The sequence below is a fragment of the Physcomitrium patens genome, chromosome 12 (assembly GCF_059467195.1).
Source record: "Physcomitrium patens ecotype Gransden chromosome 12, ASM5946719v1, whole genome shotgun sequence".
Taxonomy (NCBI): domain Eukaryota; kingdom Viridiplantae; phylum Streptophyta; class Bryopsida; order Funariales; family Funariaceae; genus Physcomitrium; species Physcomitrium patens.
Genome location: NC_143421.1, coordinates 15,515,617 through 15,532,210, shown reverse-complemented (window position 1 = coordinate 15,532,210; position 16,594 = coordinate 15,515,617). Strand labels below are relative to the sequence as shown.

Sequence of the window (16,594 nt, the reverse complement as noted above, 5' to 3'; positions counted from 1 at the left end):
GTCATATTAAACATATGATAATTTTTTTAATAGTCTTTTCTTATGATATAGTGTTGATTAGTGTATTTAATTGATTAATATGACATATCAATCCATCTATATGAACAAAGCAAAGATTATTAAATGATTCCATTATACATTTTTAATTTTTATTTTTATCATTTTAACAAACAAATAAAATATATATACATATATATATATATATATATATATCAAAAATTATTTTGAAGCCACATGAGTTGCTAAATATAAACTAGATTTAAATGTCATTCAAAATATAGATTTATTTGTGCCATGACATATAAATCTTATTTTTGTCAACCAATTCAATTATCTTCAAAGTGCTTTTTGATACAATTGATTTCTTTTCTTTTTTTTTTTTTCTAATAAGATTAAAAAATAAAGTAAATATGTTTGTCATGTAATAATTGTTGGTTTGTTAAGATAGATGGATCAAAAATGTAGTTGATATCAACTTTAAACCTAAAACATTAGCCAAAAATGAATGCCTTAGTGGAGCACCATGTTGCAATTAAAAACCATATTTAGATAGGAAGGATCTAAATGTGGTTTATATATATATATATATATATATATATATATAAATTCTCTCTTTGGTGATACTACTAATCCATAAAAATAAATTTTATACACAAAAAAGGCCTATAAAAATAATAAATTATTCTCCAAAATGTTTGTCATTATTTCTATCAAACTATTTGAAAATATTATATTTAAAAATAGCATAGTATTGATGAGAAGGCCATAAAGCAAAGAAAAATGTGAAATTAAAAAACTTTGAATTAAGATTTTTGTATATACTTTAATATCTTTTACTTTATATTTATTATTTATTATTGTATTATTTTACATATATGTCTCAATCCTTCTAGCCTTTATTTGTAAGCAATAAACTACCAGCCTTATTGTAAATATTTTTGCAAATAGATTATGCCATTACTGTAATTTTTTTTTTTTAATGCATTTTGTTACATATGATCCTACCATTACAAGAAATTTGCTGTGTTTGGATGAAAAATGCACATATGTATGGAAAATACTAAAAAAAAGTAGTGAAAATAATATCAGTCGCCAATCCAAATAGAATTCAACCACTAAAGATTATGGCTAAATTTGGGATGAATAAAATAAAATAAAAGACCCAATTCAAGTCATATGAGAAGATCTCATTTTGAGAGGTCATCACCAACACACACTTTCTTTTTCTTTCTCTAAATCCCTAAACAGACCTACTGATTTTTTAATGGAGACAAAAATTAGGGTTTATTCTGTTCTACTTCTGGAGTAATTAATCTACAAAACCTTAAATCCCCTAACCACCAACTAATTAATCCCACAACTCCTGCAAAGGCTCACAGAAGTTCCAATGCTCGCAGAAGGAAATCGTCCCTTTCCATGAATGCCAGCGCCAATCACCGACAGTCCACGAAAACGCGTTGTGTCAGTCGATCGGCGATGACTGCTACCAATTTGTTTGTGATCGGAGGAAGAGCAGCCAATCCATGAAAGGCGGATGAAGAAGAAGGCATATCTCAGCCTTGATCGTAGCACCCACCCAACTCACCCACCTGGGGTACCGATTTCTGTCATCGCTACGAGATATCAAGGCGCACAGGAAAAGAAATGAATGAACAAGTACATGAAAAGGAGGAAAAAGAGGCGAAAGAGAACGAGAGAAAGGACAACCCGAGATGCGAGTGAGGATTGCGTGTCAGAGATTGAGAATCTTACGAAATTGGGTCACGCCATGGAGTGAAACCCGCTATAACCACCACGCCGCGGCGTTGACATGGCTGGATTACGCGTTATCCTGGGGCGGCATCTCCGCATTCATTCCCTTTGCACTATGGCAGCTAACATTGAGCAGTTGAGGATTGCCCAGATTCGGAACAGCCCCTTTGGACGTTCTTCGTCGACTCTTAAGCACCTTAATTGTAGGGCTTTTCTACTTGAGAGCTTGAAAAGCACATGGTGAATCTAAGGTCCGGTTGTGGGCCAGGAGTTGGGAGTGGGAAGCACTGCCTTCCTGAATGGGATGAAGTTGCCACTGAAATTTTGGTTTGTTACTGGGGGTTTTCCTCTTATTATTATTGTTATAGATTTCAGTAAAAGGTTTAAAAGAATATGTCAATGATTGAAAATTCTCAAATCGTTTTTGTCAAGACATTGATTTTTACTGTGAAATGTCATCGTTAATACTTAAAATGATGGTTCTAAAGTAGTCTGATCACATTTTTAGTACCTCAACCACTTGGCAGTCGCTTCAACAATTAATTTTATCACGTGTGCTCATAGTTACAAAGAAAATGTGATCAGACGATGCAGTTCAACTTTAAACAATTACACAATCCTCAGACACACGCACAAGTATGCACATTTCATTATATGTAACCTAATCAAAATATGATAGTTTGCTTTACAATCTACATCATGCATATGTGATCGTATACCAAATGAGAGCATAAAATTTGACATGAAGTTCAATAAACGTGACCAGTAAAGTCTCAGTAAAGTTATAAATTAGAAAACTACAAGGAACCCATCTAAATCTCAATGAAGACATGTCCTAAATTAACCAGTGCATTTGTTGCATTAACAAGTATACATTATATATCTAAGAATATGTCATTTTGATAAGATTCAGTGAAAAACTACAAGGAACCCATCTAAATCTCAATGAAGACATGTCCTAAATTAACCAGTGCATTTGTTGCATTAACAAGTATACATTATATATCTAAGAATATGTCATTTTGATAAGATTCAGTGAAGTTTTTCTTACAAGTAATAACGAATCTAAAGTCAAGTGCTCGAAGAAACACATATATAAAGTTATGAACATTATTTGTATGAAGAAGAAACAATGAGGATTACAAAAACCAGGGCTCCGCACAAAAGGATTGAATGAGAAACAAGGCAATTCTGGGGTGCGTCACAAAGCTCCTGCGCGTGCGCGCCAGCGGCATCAGAAAGGCAAGCGACAGCGGCAGTCAGCGCTTCAACCAAGCAAGCAAAACACTCCAGCGTCAAGGTCACCAGGACACGGATTGAGAAGAAAAATGACGCAGCTCAAAGCCCTCTCGCCGAATTGTGCACAACGCCCTTCGATGTCCCCATTGCATAGAATTCTCACGCCTTCTGGCAGATCACGGAGCTGTGCAGCTCGTCCTTGACACCGAATGAATATCTGGGTACAGACCCACCGGCTCCTCAGAACGCCGCCACAATCGACGAAACAAACAGACATCTAGAGATACAGCAACGCTGCGCTGTCGCTCCTTTTAATGGTCGCGACGAGGCATTTCGTCAGTGGTGCCTCGGGCGGCAGCTTTGCATATGCCCCACTCCATTCCGATGCCTGCCTTGCCTTTTTTTTGTTACCAACTGGCGTTCGTTGCCCAGTTGTCTACCTCGATTGGGAAACAATTGGGCGGCTGCTCTCACATCTCGCACATGTTGGCAGAGAATGGGCACCTGCTCTCACATCTTGCACATCGGCTCCTAATAAATCTACATACATGGACAGAGTTAAGAATGAATGCAGAAGAGAGAAAGAGAATTTACTCGTTGTCGTGTGTGTGTGTGTGTGTGTGTTTGTTTTTAATGTCATCGCGTCAACAACCAAAATGAAATTCAGTGCATTCCCCACGAACCAAAACATGTTTGTCGCTGGGTGGTGATGGTTTAACGATGATCTGGTTGGCCATGACAAATCCCAACCTTTTGATCTGGCGTGTGCTTCCAATCAAGTTGAGGATAAACTTGACGGTGACGTTTATTACGAATGTATGCAGGTTTCAACCTGAATGAAGTGCTGGATGTTTACTACGAGCTGCTGTAAAAAAGGACGCATGCACTTTTACGTGTGCACTTCAACAGGGGAATATTCCTTGCTGTAAAAAAGAACATGTGCACTTTTTCAACAGGGAAATATTTCTTGCTCGTTGTTTTTCTTGTGATGCCCACCTGGCTTGCTGTGTGCTACAGCGGCTCAACAATCAGCGACCAATTGTTGAGCCCTTGGATTGGGATCGATGTGCTCCCTGGGATTGGGTTTGTTGCATCAAGATGTGAAAACATCTAAGTTTGGAGTGTGTGGATATTTCTAGAAGATTGAAGGCGAGGCGGAACATGAGCGCCTGCGAGATCATTCATTCGTTAGCAAGAGTCTTGGAGATGGTAGGCGCGAGGCTACGAATGTTGATGTAGCATGTCCACCTTTAACAAGGTTGTCACAGGTGAGAGAGTGTTGGGGAAGATTTCCTGTCATTCCGGCGCGCAATTCGCGTCTCTCAGGTGTCGACTAACTCATGGTAGCGTCTTGGGGATTGTGAGGCAGTGACTGACATTGTGTCGTGTGTTCGTAGAGGGCGACTGCGCTCATGGTTGCATTTTAGCTTTGGGGTGAGAGCGTCGAGGAGGGGAGAGAGGGATGGTTGGGTGAAGAGAGAGGGATGGTTGGGTGAAGAGAGAGGGATGGTTGGGTGAAGAGGGAGGGCAGGTGGTCAAGATCTGGTTTTGCGGATGAAAGGAGGGTGATTTCGGGGAGGGAGCATGGGGACAGGGGAGAATGTCGAGAGGAATAGAGGATGAGCGGGAGAAGAAGGTAGGATTCGGGACTTTTGTGAGGAAACGGTACGTAGAGATGGTGCATTCGTCGACGGATTGGGCGGGGAGGTTGCGATGGTCCTACAAGAGGGCTACGTTCATTCTGTGCACAGGGAACCTGTTGGTGGCGCTCGTTATGTTGCATGCTGCTCTGGCGCCCGTCTTCTTTGTTTCAACCTCGACATCGCAGTTGCCTCGTGGCAACGGCGTCTCTGCCCATGGTGCGCGCTCGTTCTTGCCCATTTGGCACACAGATTTTATTAATCTTGAATGTCTGCGCGATAAGGGATCCGCTTAGGAGCGTGCCTTTTGGCTTGTTCTCAAAATCTTCGGCGGGTTATGATCGTGAAACCTTCATCCTCTCTCTCTCTCTCTCTCTCTCTCTCTCTCTCTTGCGCGTGAGCGCATGGTTGTTGGTAGTGTTCTGTGACTTGAAAGAGCCGCGAATTCTTCTCGCTGAATGGTTTTCCTCTGGGATAATGGCAGGTGTGGGAGTGACCCTTTCAAAGGAAGAATTGGAACGCATCGAAGATTCCAACCGGCTGCGACAAGAGCTGCTTCCCACTCCGTTAATTGAACGGGTAGGTTCAAGGGTTGCCTCCCTCAGACACCTATCTATTGCGAATGATCCGAATTCAACTCACATTTGTTGCGATCACGTCCAGCTTTGGTTTCTGGAGGAAAGTCATGAGAATTTTAGTCTTTGTCACAGCAATGAACAGTAAGCTCTGGTTTGTGCGATTCCTGGACTTTCCATCAGGGGGATAATTTTTGATTGTCATCATCGATTTTAGGACTTACAGGGTTTTGCAGAATCAAATACTGGTTCGGAATAATAGCCTTTGCGGGAGGCTGAGTATGACCTAACCCTAAGCCCGGTTCTTCAGGCTCTCACAGTGAACGGTTTCTGGGATTGTTCTTGAAGGTGCGGGAGATTCAATTAGAGATTGAGGAGGAAGTGAATAGAACTGCGGCCTTGAATATAGCCAGGCAAAAGGTTGCTTTGGAGCTTGCGGAACGTTTGCGTGAGCTCAAGAACAGCAACAGCCAGGCTACCCAAGCAGGTCTTTCCTCATACCAGTTTAAGTTATACTTCTTCGCTGCCGTCCCGGGACTCGATTATCAATGACATCATCATCATTCATCACATTTCTGTTATTCTGAACAACAAATTGTGTCAAAAATCCTGTCTCTTTATGTAGTTCTTCAGGCTATCTTTATGCATATAAATTTCCTGTGCTTTAATTTATTGTTTTTTGTAGCTCTTGAGGAATGGAAGAGGAATAAGTTAAAGAAGAAAAATATTAGTGTTATTGCGTCAGCTGGTGGTATGAATCATATCCAACAAATCTGCCTGGGATGAGCGCGTATTCAACGAACTCGTAGCACACAGGCTCAGACCAATTCAGTTCTTCACGCATCATATTCAGCGATTCTTGAATTTGCCAATACGACTTAACGTTGTCTTTTGAATTTGCAGACGCTGACAAGGTGGCTGCTGAACTTGGTGTTCAGTTACCTGGAGATGGAGCAACAGCGGATTTAGATCTTGTGAACGGAGAGTCATTGAATTTCATTGAGCATGGTAATTTAAGTTTATTCGCGGCTTGTTATTATTGTTATTATTATTATTGTTGTTTTTTATCTTGCTAAATTTTGTGACTCCTTGACCGAATTTGGCCCGTTACTGCGCCAGAAATAATGTTAGTTAATTGCTTGTAAGTTGCAAGTTCATGGTTACATAGAGGTAGTATAGAAGTTATCATAGAGATAGAAGGTCATTAATCTGTACAACGTGGACCCTGCTTGTGAAGACCCGTCGTTGAATCGTTGAAATGCTTTAATTGTAAGATATCACAAGGTGACAATCTTGGTGTCGGGTTTTCAGAGGACGACTCCATACCTGGAAGACCAATGCCGCCGGAGTGTTACGCCGAGGCACACACGGATTACGGTGGAGTAGCGGTTCGGTGGGGACTCACACATCATGTAAACAGTGCTGCTGATTGCTGCCAGGCCTGCTTAGACCAGGCCAAAAATGCTACAGCGGGACAGAAGAAATGCAACATCTGGGTGTATTGTCCCAAGGAAGACGGATGCTACTCTCCTGACGTTTACACCCACGAGAATCACGAGTGCTGGCTGAAGCAGGTCAATCCTTACTTCATCATGTGATCTCGCAGGTTTTTTGTCTACTAACTGGCGGATGGCAATGGATAGCTAAAGATGTGCCGTGTTTGTAGCACCGTCTGTTCTTCGTAGTCTTGAGGTTAGCGGGAGTTCCTACATTAGTCAGATTGCATTATTGATGCTCTTGGGGTGGTTTGCATGGCAGGCCGATGACCCGGCGTTGAATTTTAAAGGGCACTACGACGAAGAGTATAGGCGGCGTCATCCAAAAGCCCCCCTGGTTGTTCCTTGGATATCTGGAGTTACGTCACAATGACTCGTAATTTCCTGCCTTTATTTTCTCTCGTTTGCAGAGCAGATTGAAGGAGTCTCTTGACAAGCTTTTCGATCAGATGTTTGATGCCCTCGCGGGGTATAGTCTTCATTTCATATGTGCAACTACAGCACGGTCGGCAATGGGCCGAAAGCTCACAGCTGGTGTCTCAGTTGAAGGAGGCCACTGTTAGATGCTGGTGAATCACGACCTGCTTGTATCCCTCAGTTCAATTCAGTGAACCATTCGAAGCGTGTGTTAGATGGAGACCAGAGATTATTGCACAGCGCAGGTAGGAAATGCTACAGTTGCTGAATCGGCCGCGATTCTACCAAGTGAAGTAGCAGAAAGAAATCATTCAGTAAACACACCTTTCCCCCTTTGAGGGTTCTCTGGAAATGGTGCTGTAACGAACTTTTTTTGGATTTGCTGCTATAATGCACAAAAAAACCGATATAGCCGTTGCATGAAAAACCTAAGCTCTGCAATAGTGTGTATGGTTGTGTATGATGTTGCTTCAAGTTATATCCTCAAGTGGGTGCTTCGTGTTTTTCAAATCAAGTTAATCATCGTGATATCTTTCATATAAGGATAAATCGAGGATCAGTTTCGAATTCCTTTCAAAGTATTTCCACCTTCATCTAGTGGTATTTATATTGACTGTACACCATCAGATGAAGATGTCGATGTTATCCTGAAGCTGTTTCTCTACCGACACAATTTTGTATCCCGTTCATGAAATGGTAGAGCACTCATCAGAACAAGACCCCAGTTTGTCTGTCACTGCCTTTGTCGGTGGGCAGAACTGCCGCCCTGTGTCTGTCGGTACCATCCAAGTCTGAATCGTGGTTGAATGATGGATGGATGTGCGGCCATTGGATTATGGATGGATGAGTAAAGAGGTTAAAGAGTGCCTTGCCAAACTGAATGTTGGGTTTTCTTCTAAACAATTTCTTGAATAATTGTAGGACATTTCAATTGAAGAAACCAGATTGATGTGTAATTGTTTGAGATTACTTTTCTTTTAGATGGCTTGTATAAATTTATAATCTTGTGTTCATTGTTTTGTTGTATCAAGCCTTTGTTTCTAACATGTCAATATTACAACTTAATTTTATAATCAACATTATTGAACACCATCATAGTAGTAGAGATCACGAGGTGGTAACCAATTTGTAGTTTGTATAGTACTTCAATCTTTAAAATGAACTTTAAAAAATGAAATTCAAACTTTTATTGATTGTGTCGTTAATAACTTTTGTATTACACTTTAAGACCACCTTTCTACTATGATTGTATCAAAACCACTTCATAAATTCCTAATGATGTTAAAAATGTGAAAACAATTCTTAAAAATAACATTATTTAAGTTGAAGATATAGTTCTTCTTACAGCTATACTTTCTTTCTTTTTTCAAAATATTTATTTGAAATTTGTATACGTATACATACATACATACCTATTATCTCGCAAATCATATTCATTAAAATAAATGTACATAATTTTTTTTATAACATTTTTTTTATAAAATCTATAGTTCATAAAAAAAAATAGTGTTTTTCTGAGTCATATTGTAACTATTATTTTATGAGATATATTCATGGTATACAAATAATAGATTAAATCTCAATCTGTACATTGTGTTAAAATTTAAAGCCTTCTAAACATACTGTATGGTTTGTAATTTATAATTTTTTTAGTTTAAAATATCAAGCACATAATCACGAAAAAACCAATTAAACATGATGCGTTTTAGAAACCAGTTAGTAGTTGGTAAAATAAGCATTCAGTTGACTTAAGAAAAACTATTAAATTATGTTGATTTAAAAAAAAGTATGTGGCACCAAATGTTTGCAACTTTTGCTCTGTTGCGTTTTTTTCTTATTTTTCTTATTTTTCATTTTGTCAAAAATAAAAAAGTTAACACAGTAGACATTAATACATTTGAAATATTCTATTTTGAATACTGTTTATCCTGTGTGAGAATATCATACACATATTTTTCAATTTGAAAACAGTGTATTGCATGAGAAAATTCAATAGAATATAATTATTTTTATCTTTTTAATTATTAAAATTTTATTTTAAAATAATCAATAAATAAAAAAATAAAAATATTTCATTGACTACAAACATGATAAGATTATGTATGTATGTATGTATGTATATATATATATATATATATATATATATATAATATTACTTTTAAGATAAAAAAACATATTTCTTTCCATCAATTAGATTAAAGTAAAAAATGTCAAAATTGAAAACTAAGTTACAAAATAGATGTGTGTTATATTGATAGATTATCAAGAACACAAATTTGTGCTTTTAAAAAAAGAAAAAGATAAAGAAAAAACATGTGTTTGCACATAAAAAAATGCAGTGCCCAAATTAACTTTGTTCAATTCTAGTTAAAAAAAAAAAAAAAAAAAAAAAAAAAGAAGAACTATCATGAAGAACTAAACTAATATCTAATGTCATTCCAAGTAAGTTCTTAGAATACTGGGGATATTCTCATTTTTGCAGCAGTTTATGCTACCTTTCACTCATACAATATACTAAAAATTGAACTCTTGGACTGCTGCAGAAAGATTTTAGTGGAAGTTACCTTGAGTATGTGGCTCATATAAGATGGCTTGTAGATTCAAATAGAAATGAAAAATAAAAATAAAAAGTTGTAACAAAACATTCCTAAAATACACTAAAGATTGCTGCCAATGTTTTTCTAGGAATCTGTAAAATAAAAATAAAACTAAAATCAATGTCAAATCAAAGTTTGACATGACTACATGTGATGTTCCAATGGTACAAAGGAACCAGTGCTCAATAGCTTAGGAACATGAGACAATGAACGATTACTTTAAGATTGATGCTTCAAGAGGACTAATGGTAGTTTATAAAAGTCTACAATGGAAGCTTTGAAATCCATGACCCATGTCCTGCAAACATTTCATAATAGAAAAAAACCAAATGTGGTGCATGAAAGCAAATGTTAAAAAGTACAAGTAAAGTGAAGAGTTTGCTAACGCAGACACATTTATTGTTGTTATTATTATTATTACTATTGTTACTGTCATCAAACCCATAAATGCTAATTTTCAACAGTGGACAAAACGATGTTGTGTAAGTATTTACAATCTGTGTGTTCATGTCATTTCCTCATCCTCCTTTTGTCTTTTAATTATACTTGTGAGTTATTCAGACCTATAGCTTAGTAGTTGTGTTCAGTCCTTATAAACCATTATTCCAAAAATAAACTCAGCATATTATTGTTATTTTTTATATTTTTTTAAATTTTTATGGTCAAAAAGATTTTCAGTAATTTCTCTTACCTCAACCCTTACACAAAACAAACACACACACACACACACTTATATATATATATATATATATATATATATATCCAAAAGTGAGTTTTGGATTAGCTTAATACTAATCCTAATCTCCCATATTTTAAAAATTAATCTAATTTTTTTTCCAACTTGTGTGTGTGTTTTAGTGGGTTTTAGGTATCAAGCAATTTTCCATGTGTTGAGAGTGGGGGCACCACCCATAATTTTTGCAGTGGGGCAATTTCCAATGTTCCCATGGGAAATTGCATGGACTTCATGGGCTTAGTCAAGGTTGAAGAATTAAAAAAATCAAGACATGGGAAAAAATTAAAAATTAAAAGAAGAAAGGAAAAGAAAGATGAGAATTTATTGTAAAAGATTCAATGCATGCTACTTTTTTTTATCACAATTCATTTGTGGGAGTCTTTCATTAATGGTTGATGAGTGGTTTAAACATGTGTTTGTAATAAGACTATTGTGTTTGTGGTAATAAATTATCAGATTACAATATTGGCTCTTGAATGGGATCCTTGACATCAAAACTACACCATTATTCCAACTCATTACATTTCATCTTTTAATTAGTTATTATAAAAAAACAATCCTTCACAATTTGTCTAGTTATGAAGTTTCAAGAACTTAAAAAGAAAACGTACAGAACATGTGTATTTATAGATGTTAATAGTTGCAAATAATACAATAACATTTTTAAAAAAAAATTTTAAAAAAATCCAATCTTCATGAATCCAGTCTCACAGAGGCTGATTAATTTTTAGGTCTGTGTCAAGGAAAAATATAGTATGTTCATTTTGGGGCAAGATTTAGTCTATATATGTATATATAATTATTAACATTTAATATAATTATCCAGTCTATATATGTATATATAATTATTAACATAATATTTAGAATTTAAAATTATCTTGAATTATAAAAATAGAAATTTGAAGTCTTTTGCAGATAGATCGTAGAAAGATGATATCTCCTTAAACTTTCAATTATTATTCAAATACATGGTGTTATTACTTAGAATTTTGTTTGAATTTGATTAATTTTCCATAATAACTAAATATCTTTTATCTCAAAATAAAAATCAAACTTAAATACCCAAAACGAATTTACATCTTCAAATCTAAAAATATTGACGTTAAAATATATATATATATATATATATATATATATACACACACAAAGAATTATGTAAACTATGACTACTATTAAGATTGTATATCAAATTTTAATTTTTGAAAGAGAATCTTATTTTTTAAAATAAAATACAAAGACAAAAATAATAAAAAATTATTCTATTTATTTGTTCAAAGTTTTTTAGTCTATTTATTTAAATTTTTACTTGGTTTTAAGTATTATAAATTTAAAATAATTCATTTAAAATATTTTTTACTATATATATGTACATGTTTAATATTAATAATTTCATTTTTAATATTTAAATTCAAGGATTGTTTTATGTGGTTATTTTATCCATCATAATATTCTTTTAAACTATCATTATTTTTGTTATATATGTTATATATGTTATACCTAAAATAATGTACTTGAGATTGGTAAAATCCAAAAAAACATAATTTAGTTATATATATATATATATATATATATATATGTAAGTATATATATTTCTTAATTACCATTAAAAATCCTTTACATTGTATTAAAAATTGAGTGATTTGATATGATTTTTGAATTTAACATCTTATGTATATCTATTTATAACTTTTACATATATAATATTAGACTTTGAAATAATGAAGATTTGTTACTTATTTATTTACATAATTCTTTAGAATCCATTAATATGAAAAGAGATTATTTTTTGAATGCCATAGAGAAAAATTACGGTGAAAATTAAAACAACTAAAAAAAAACATTATGAGACCTTTAGTACTTGAAATGACATTGAATCTAACCACATGACACATTCTACAACTCTTCAAACAAAATCCAAAAAACCATTCTTGAATTTGCAAAAAATACCGATCAAGAAGCTCGATGATACTTTGTATTCAAAAAGTATGTGCCCATGATTGTTCATTTATACATCTATTCATTCATTAATTCTACAATTAAAAAAAATGAAGAAATGAAATACATATATATATATATATATATATATCATGCCACTTTATCTTACACCAAACACACATTAATTAATGCTGTTTATACAGACCTCCCAATTTTGCATTGCAATTACCAGCTTCGTGAAATCGACTTGCTCACACAAAACACCCAAATACTTTCAACCTTCACAGCACCTCAAAAACTTTTCCACATTCTACGTTATAATGCTTCACCCAATACAACCATCTTTTTCTTCTTCTTTCACTTAAAAATCTTGACTGTTTTGCTCCAATTGGTGAAAAATTATAAACCTTTCGAAATTGGAGCTCATCAACAACAGCGATGGTAATTACGACCTGTTCTCGACACAATCAGACGTCATTATGATAACGAATCAGTACACCAAGTAGAGCAATATCATACCACCATCGGTATCATATGAACATAGATGACGTGGGTACTGTTTGAGAAACAAATGGCTGACATAAACCAGTGTCAGAAGCCTTGGAATGGATGCGGCGAAGACCCACGAGTTTCAAAGTGTGTCAGGTCAGACACGGTCTGTGGCGCTCCACGTTGGCCAATCCTCCAGCCTTAGCACTCAATGTCTTCGCACAAGACTCGTAGAATCACCATAAGAAGACTGTCGTATTCTTTGTAACGACACAGTCATCGATGTCTGTACCACAATGTTTTGCCGACCTGGGCTGGCATTTACATGTCAGCCTGCTCCTCACCTCTCTCTCTTCGATCGGTGGAACTTATCTTGCGATAAGAAGAGTAATAGTTCCAGCTGGGGAGATTTGTCTTTGGCGAAGCTCAAGTCTAGAAAACGCTCTCACAATACCGTTACTTCTTCAGTCTCTTAGATCAGTCTGGTGTTGGACCCAGCTGCGTGAACTGGTGGTGAGGCTTTTGTTCTGTGCTGTGAAGTGCTAGCCGTGCCGCCGTGCTCACGGGCGACACATTGCTGTTTACGACACTGGGTAGCAATTTCGACGGTGCCGAGCTAAGAAAACCATGACGATTTTCGGTCACCAAGGTTTGGTGGCGGTACACGTGCATGGTGACTTAGAGGTGGATGTGGAGACGCAGTCATTGTTACTTTGATGAACAATTCAAGTTCAGGTGTTCGTGTGCTTTGCAACTGAAGCTTGGATATTCGCGGTGGAACTGCAGTCTACCAAGGCTCGGTGATATCACACCCCCTGCGAGATGGGAAGGCATTCAGTGCACCGATTCGGGTCATGTAGATTCGATCTCCGTGAAGAATCTCGCAGGGGATGTGATATCACCGAGCCTTGGTAGACTGCAGTTCGTTAGAATCATCGATCTCGAGTCTGGGAAGCTGCGAGGACAGATCCCTCCGGAGCTGGCAAATTGCTCCCGGCTTGAGACCCTGAACCTCATGAACAACGAGTTATCCGAAGGGCTTCCGGGCGAGCTTGGAAATTTGACTGCGTTGTCGAAATTGCTGGTCTCCAGAAACAAGCTGGGGGGAGAGATTCCCCGTTCGATTGCAGCTAGTCCAAGCCTGTCTATTTTCAACCTCAGTGCGAACTAATTCACTGGCAGGGTTCCCATGGAGCTGTACAATAATCTGAATCTTCAGGTGATTAACGTCGGAGAGAATAACTTCACTGGTGAAATCACTGCAGGTACAATTTTACAATCTTTGTGTATTTCTTTACGCACAATCTCAATAGTATTGTAAAGCAAGGTTTTTTTTAAGAGACAACTCTGCAAAGCATCACGTATTATTTGGTCCATTTGTTGCGAGAGCGAGTGAATGAACTGCAGTTAAGATAATGATTAAGACTAGCTTAAGATTCATCAAGGTTAGTTTACTTGGTTTCCACCACTGAGTCAACTACGATGCAACGCAGACTTGGAAGAAATGTCGAAGTGGCCGAACATTTGGCGCATACAGATGAACGACAACAATTTTACGGGTTCCTTGCCGCCGTCGATTGGAAACATCTCGTCGTTGCAATATCTTGACCTTGGTTCCAACAATCTGGAAGGAACAATCCCCGATTCTGTCGTGAACTGCCGACGTTTGATAAGCTTGATATTGGATACTAACCCACGTCTCACTGGTCCTGTTCCTCGTGACATCGGAAACCTTCGTAAGCTTACGACCATTGTCATCTACGAAACACAGCTCAATGGCACTATTCCAGAGTCGATTGGCAATTGCTCCACTCTCCAATACCTGGTCCTGTCAACCAACAACCTCACCGGATCAATACCACCGACTGTCGGGCAATGTCTAACCTTGAACTTTGCTAGTAACTCTTTGTCAGGAGATATACCGCCAGAAATAGGAAATTTCACAAAATTGCGAGTGCTTCAATTCGGGGGCAACAAGTTCAGAAGCGAATTGAAAGTTGACTTTAGTAGAGTTACATCCTCAACTCTAATCCTGTCGATCTTCAACAACTTGTTTACGGGTGATATAAAGTTCGTGGGATTCGTGGCTTCACTGCATAAAGATAGAATAATAGACACATACACAACAATACTCTCTAACTTGTCACTGTAAATTTGCATGAATCCATAAGATCAAAAGACTTCTTATGTCACCATAATCTATTCATAAGGAGTCTTTTAATATTATTCCTATCTATGTATATTATCAAGATGCTTCTTCTAAACTATACTAGCAGATAGTTTAGAAACAAGGATCCTAAGTGGTTGTGCTAGAACAAGTAACAATAGTATTGTATATAAGCAGTTGGTTGACAATACTTCCTTAGAATTATTGAGACACACCACAAGTGGAGAAAACACCATACTTTTCCTTGTACATATACAAAGCTCGGAGTCGAGCAGAAGCTACACAAATCTGTAGTACCATAACTTCATCACAAACTACAAGAAAAATGGACATCGGGGTGCACGATCAATTGAGGTCATCTCTTGTGGAGGTCTCTCGCTTGGAACTTAATCGAAGACTTGACTGTTGTCAGAAAACCTTAAGAAGTTGCTGCAATGGATGGTCGTGTCTACGTTAAATATACAAGTTCACAATTGAAGCAGATGCAGAATTGCAACGAATTCCTCATAAAAACCTAGCCAGACTGGGAAGTTATGAAAAAATAGAGTTCAATTTTGCTTCCCCAAGTTCGGCAGCCAGTTCACGGTATGCCCTGCCTTGGCAAAGTGTCCCTGCGGCGATTTCACATCGTTTGTGAACACAGACAGCAAATGTTACAACCTTACCAAGCAATGTACCACAGATGGCGCGATGTGACCCACAAGAGTCCCCATTGCACTCGACACTGCTGTCAAATTCAGCATCACCGCTCGAGTCCTCCGAAACCTTGTTCTGCGAGATCTTGTGTGCGTACTAGTTCAACGCCGCGACCGTGACACCCTCCTAGCGGAAAATTCAAGCAAAGACAGAACTGGTACGTGATCAGCGTGAGGATGTCACTGTGATCCTAATCCTGATTTGATGCTACGAATGTGTACCTAACCCTCTTCAACTTGGGCCCGAAAGGAATAAATGAGAAAACCCTTGGTGTGATTGCCTGCTCTTGAGGTGCGAGACAGTAATGTTTTTATATGCTCGAGTTTTTAGAGGAATTTGTTGTTTTTAGATCTAGTTTTGGGTTGAGTTTCTCGTCAGCTCTATACTGCGTTTGGAGGCCGAGACATAGCCAACCAATAACAATACAGAAAAGCACACACTGAACAACAGGTAAGAAGGGGGTTCGAGAGCATTTCAGGGTCATGGTCAGCTACCTACGGTGTTCAAAACTCTCGCTGGCTAAAATGATTATTGGCGCAGCGAATCTTAGCACCGCGAGTCACAGCGTGCCAGTCTTCCATAGAATCTCCGAGCTCCGGATCGGAAATGCCACCAACCCGTTTGCGCGAGTAAATCATGACCCTGCACGATGCAATCATGGAGCAAGAGCCGAGAGTAAACTCTGGCCTGCTCCCTCATAGAGAATCATTCATTCCGTATGAGTTGAATCGGTAAAATACTTTGAAAATTTATTTGTCACGGGGGAAGAAAAAAAAAAAAAAAAAAAAAAAAAAAACTAACTAACTAACTAACTAACTGCGAGTCGGAGTTCAGCTTGCATTATTGAGTGCTAGC

The 16,594-nt window shown here is 37.3% G+C and overlaps 2 protein-coding genes and 1 long non-coding RNA gene across 4 annotated transcripts; 2 read left to right on the top strand and 1 right to left on the bottom strand.

Annotated features, from left to right (window-relative positions):
* Positions 1-1,108: 1,108 nt before the first annotated feature.
* On the bottom strand, positions 1,109-2,486 carry LOC149988059 (uncharacterized). The gene is made up of 2 exons (XR_016505880.1): positions 1,753-2,486; positions 1,109-1,613 (listed from the first exon to the last, which is right to left on the bottom strand). It is a non-coding gene; the product is annotated as an uncharacterized LOC149988059 (long non-coding RNA).
* Positions 2,487-4,078: 1,592 nt separating this feature from the next.
* LOC112290049 (uncharacterized) lies at positions 4,079-7,546 on the top strand. Of its 2 annotated transcripts, none has more exons than XM_024535973.3 (6): positions 4,079-4,965; positions 5,116-5,210; positions 5,555-5,693; positions 6,110-6,214; positions 6,518-6,780; positions 6,965-7,546. In XM_024535973.3, the coding sequence occupies exons 1-6, from the start codon at positions 4,773-4,775 to the stop codon at positions 7,073-7,075; spliced, it is 906 nt and encodes a 301-aa protein (XP_024391741.2). In that variant the 5' UTR covers positions 4,079-4,772; the 3' UTR covers positions 7,076-7,546. The 2 variants fall into 2 exon arrangements, with proteins under 2 accessions (XP_024391741.2, XP_024391740.1); XM_024535972.3 differs by having other exon boundaries at positions 4,097-4,850.
* A 5,610-nt stretch (positions 7,547-13,156) lies between these two features.
* Positions 13,157-16,024, top strand: LOC112289459 (uncharacterized). Its single transcript, XM_024534698.3, has 2 exons — positions 13,157-14,141; positions 14,370-16,024. The coding sequence occupies exons 1-2, from the start codon at positions 14,066-14,068 to the stop codon at positions 15,026-15,028; spliced, it is 735 nt and encodes a 244-aa protein (XP_024390466.1). The 5' UTR covers positions 13,157-14,065; the 3' UTR covers positions 15,029-16,024.
* Positions 16,025-16,594: the final 570 nt, after the last annotated feature.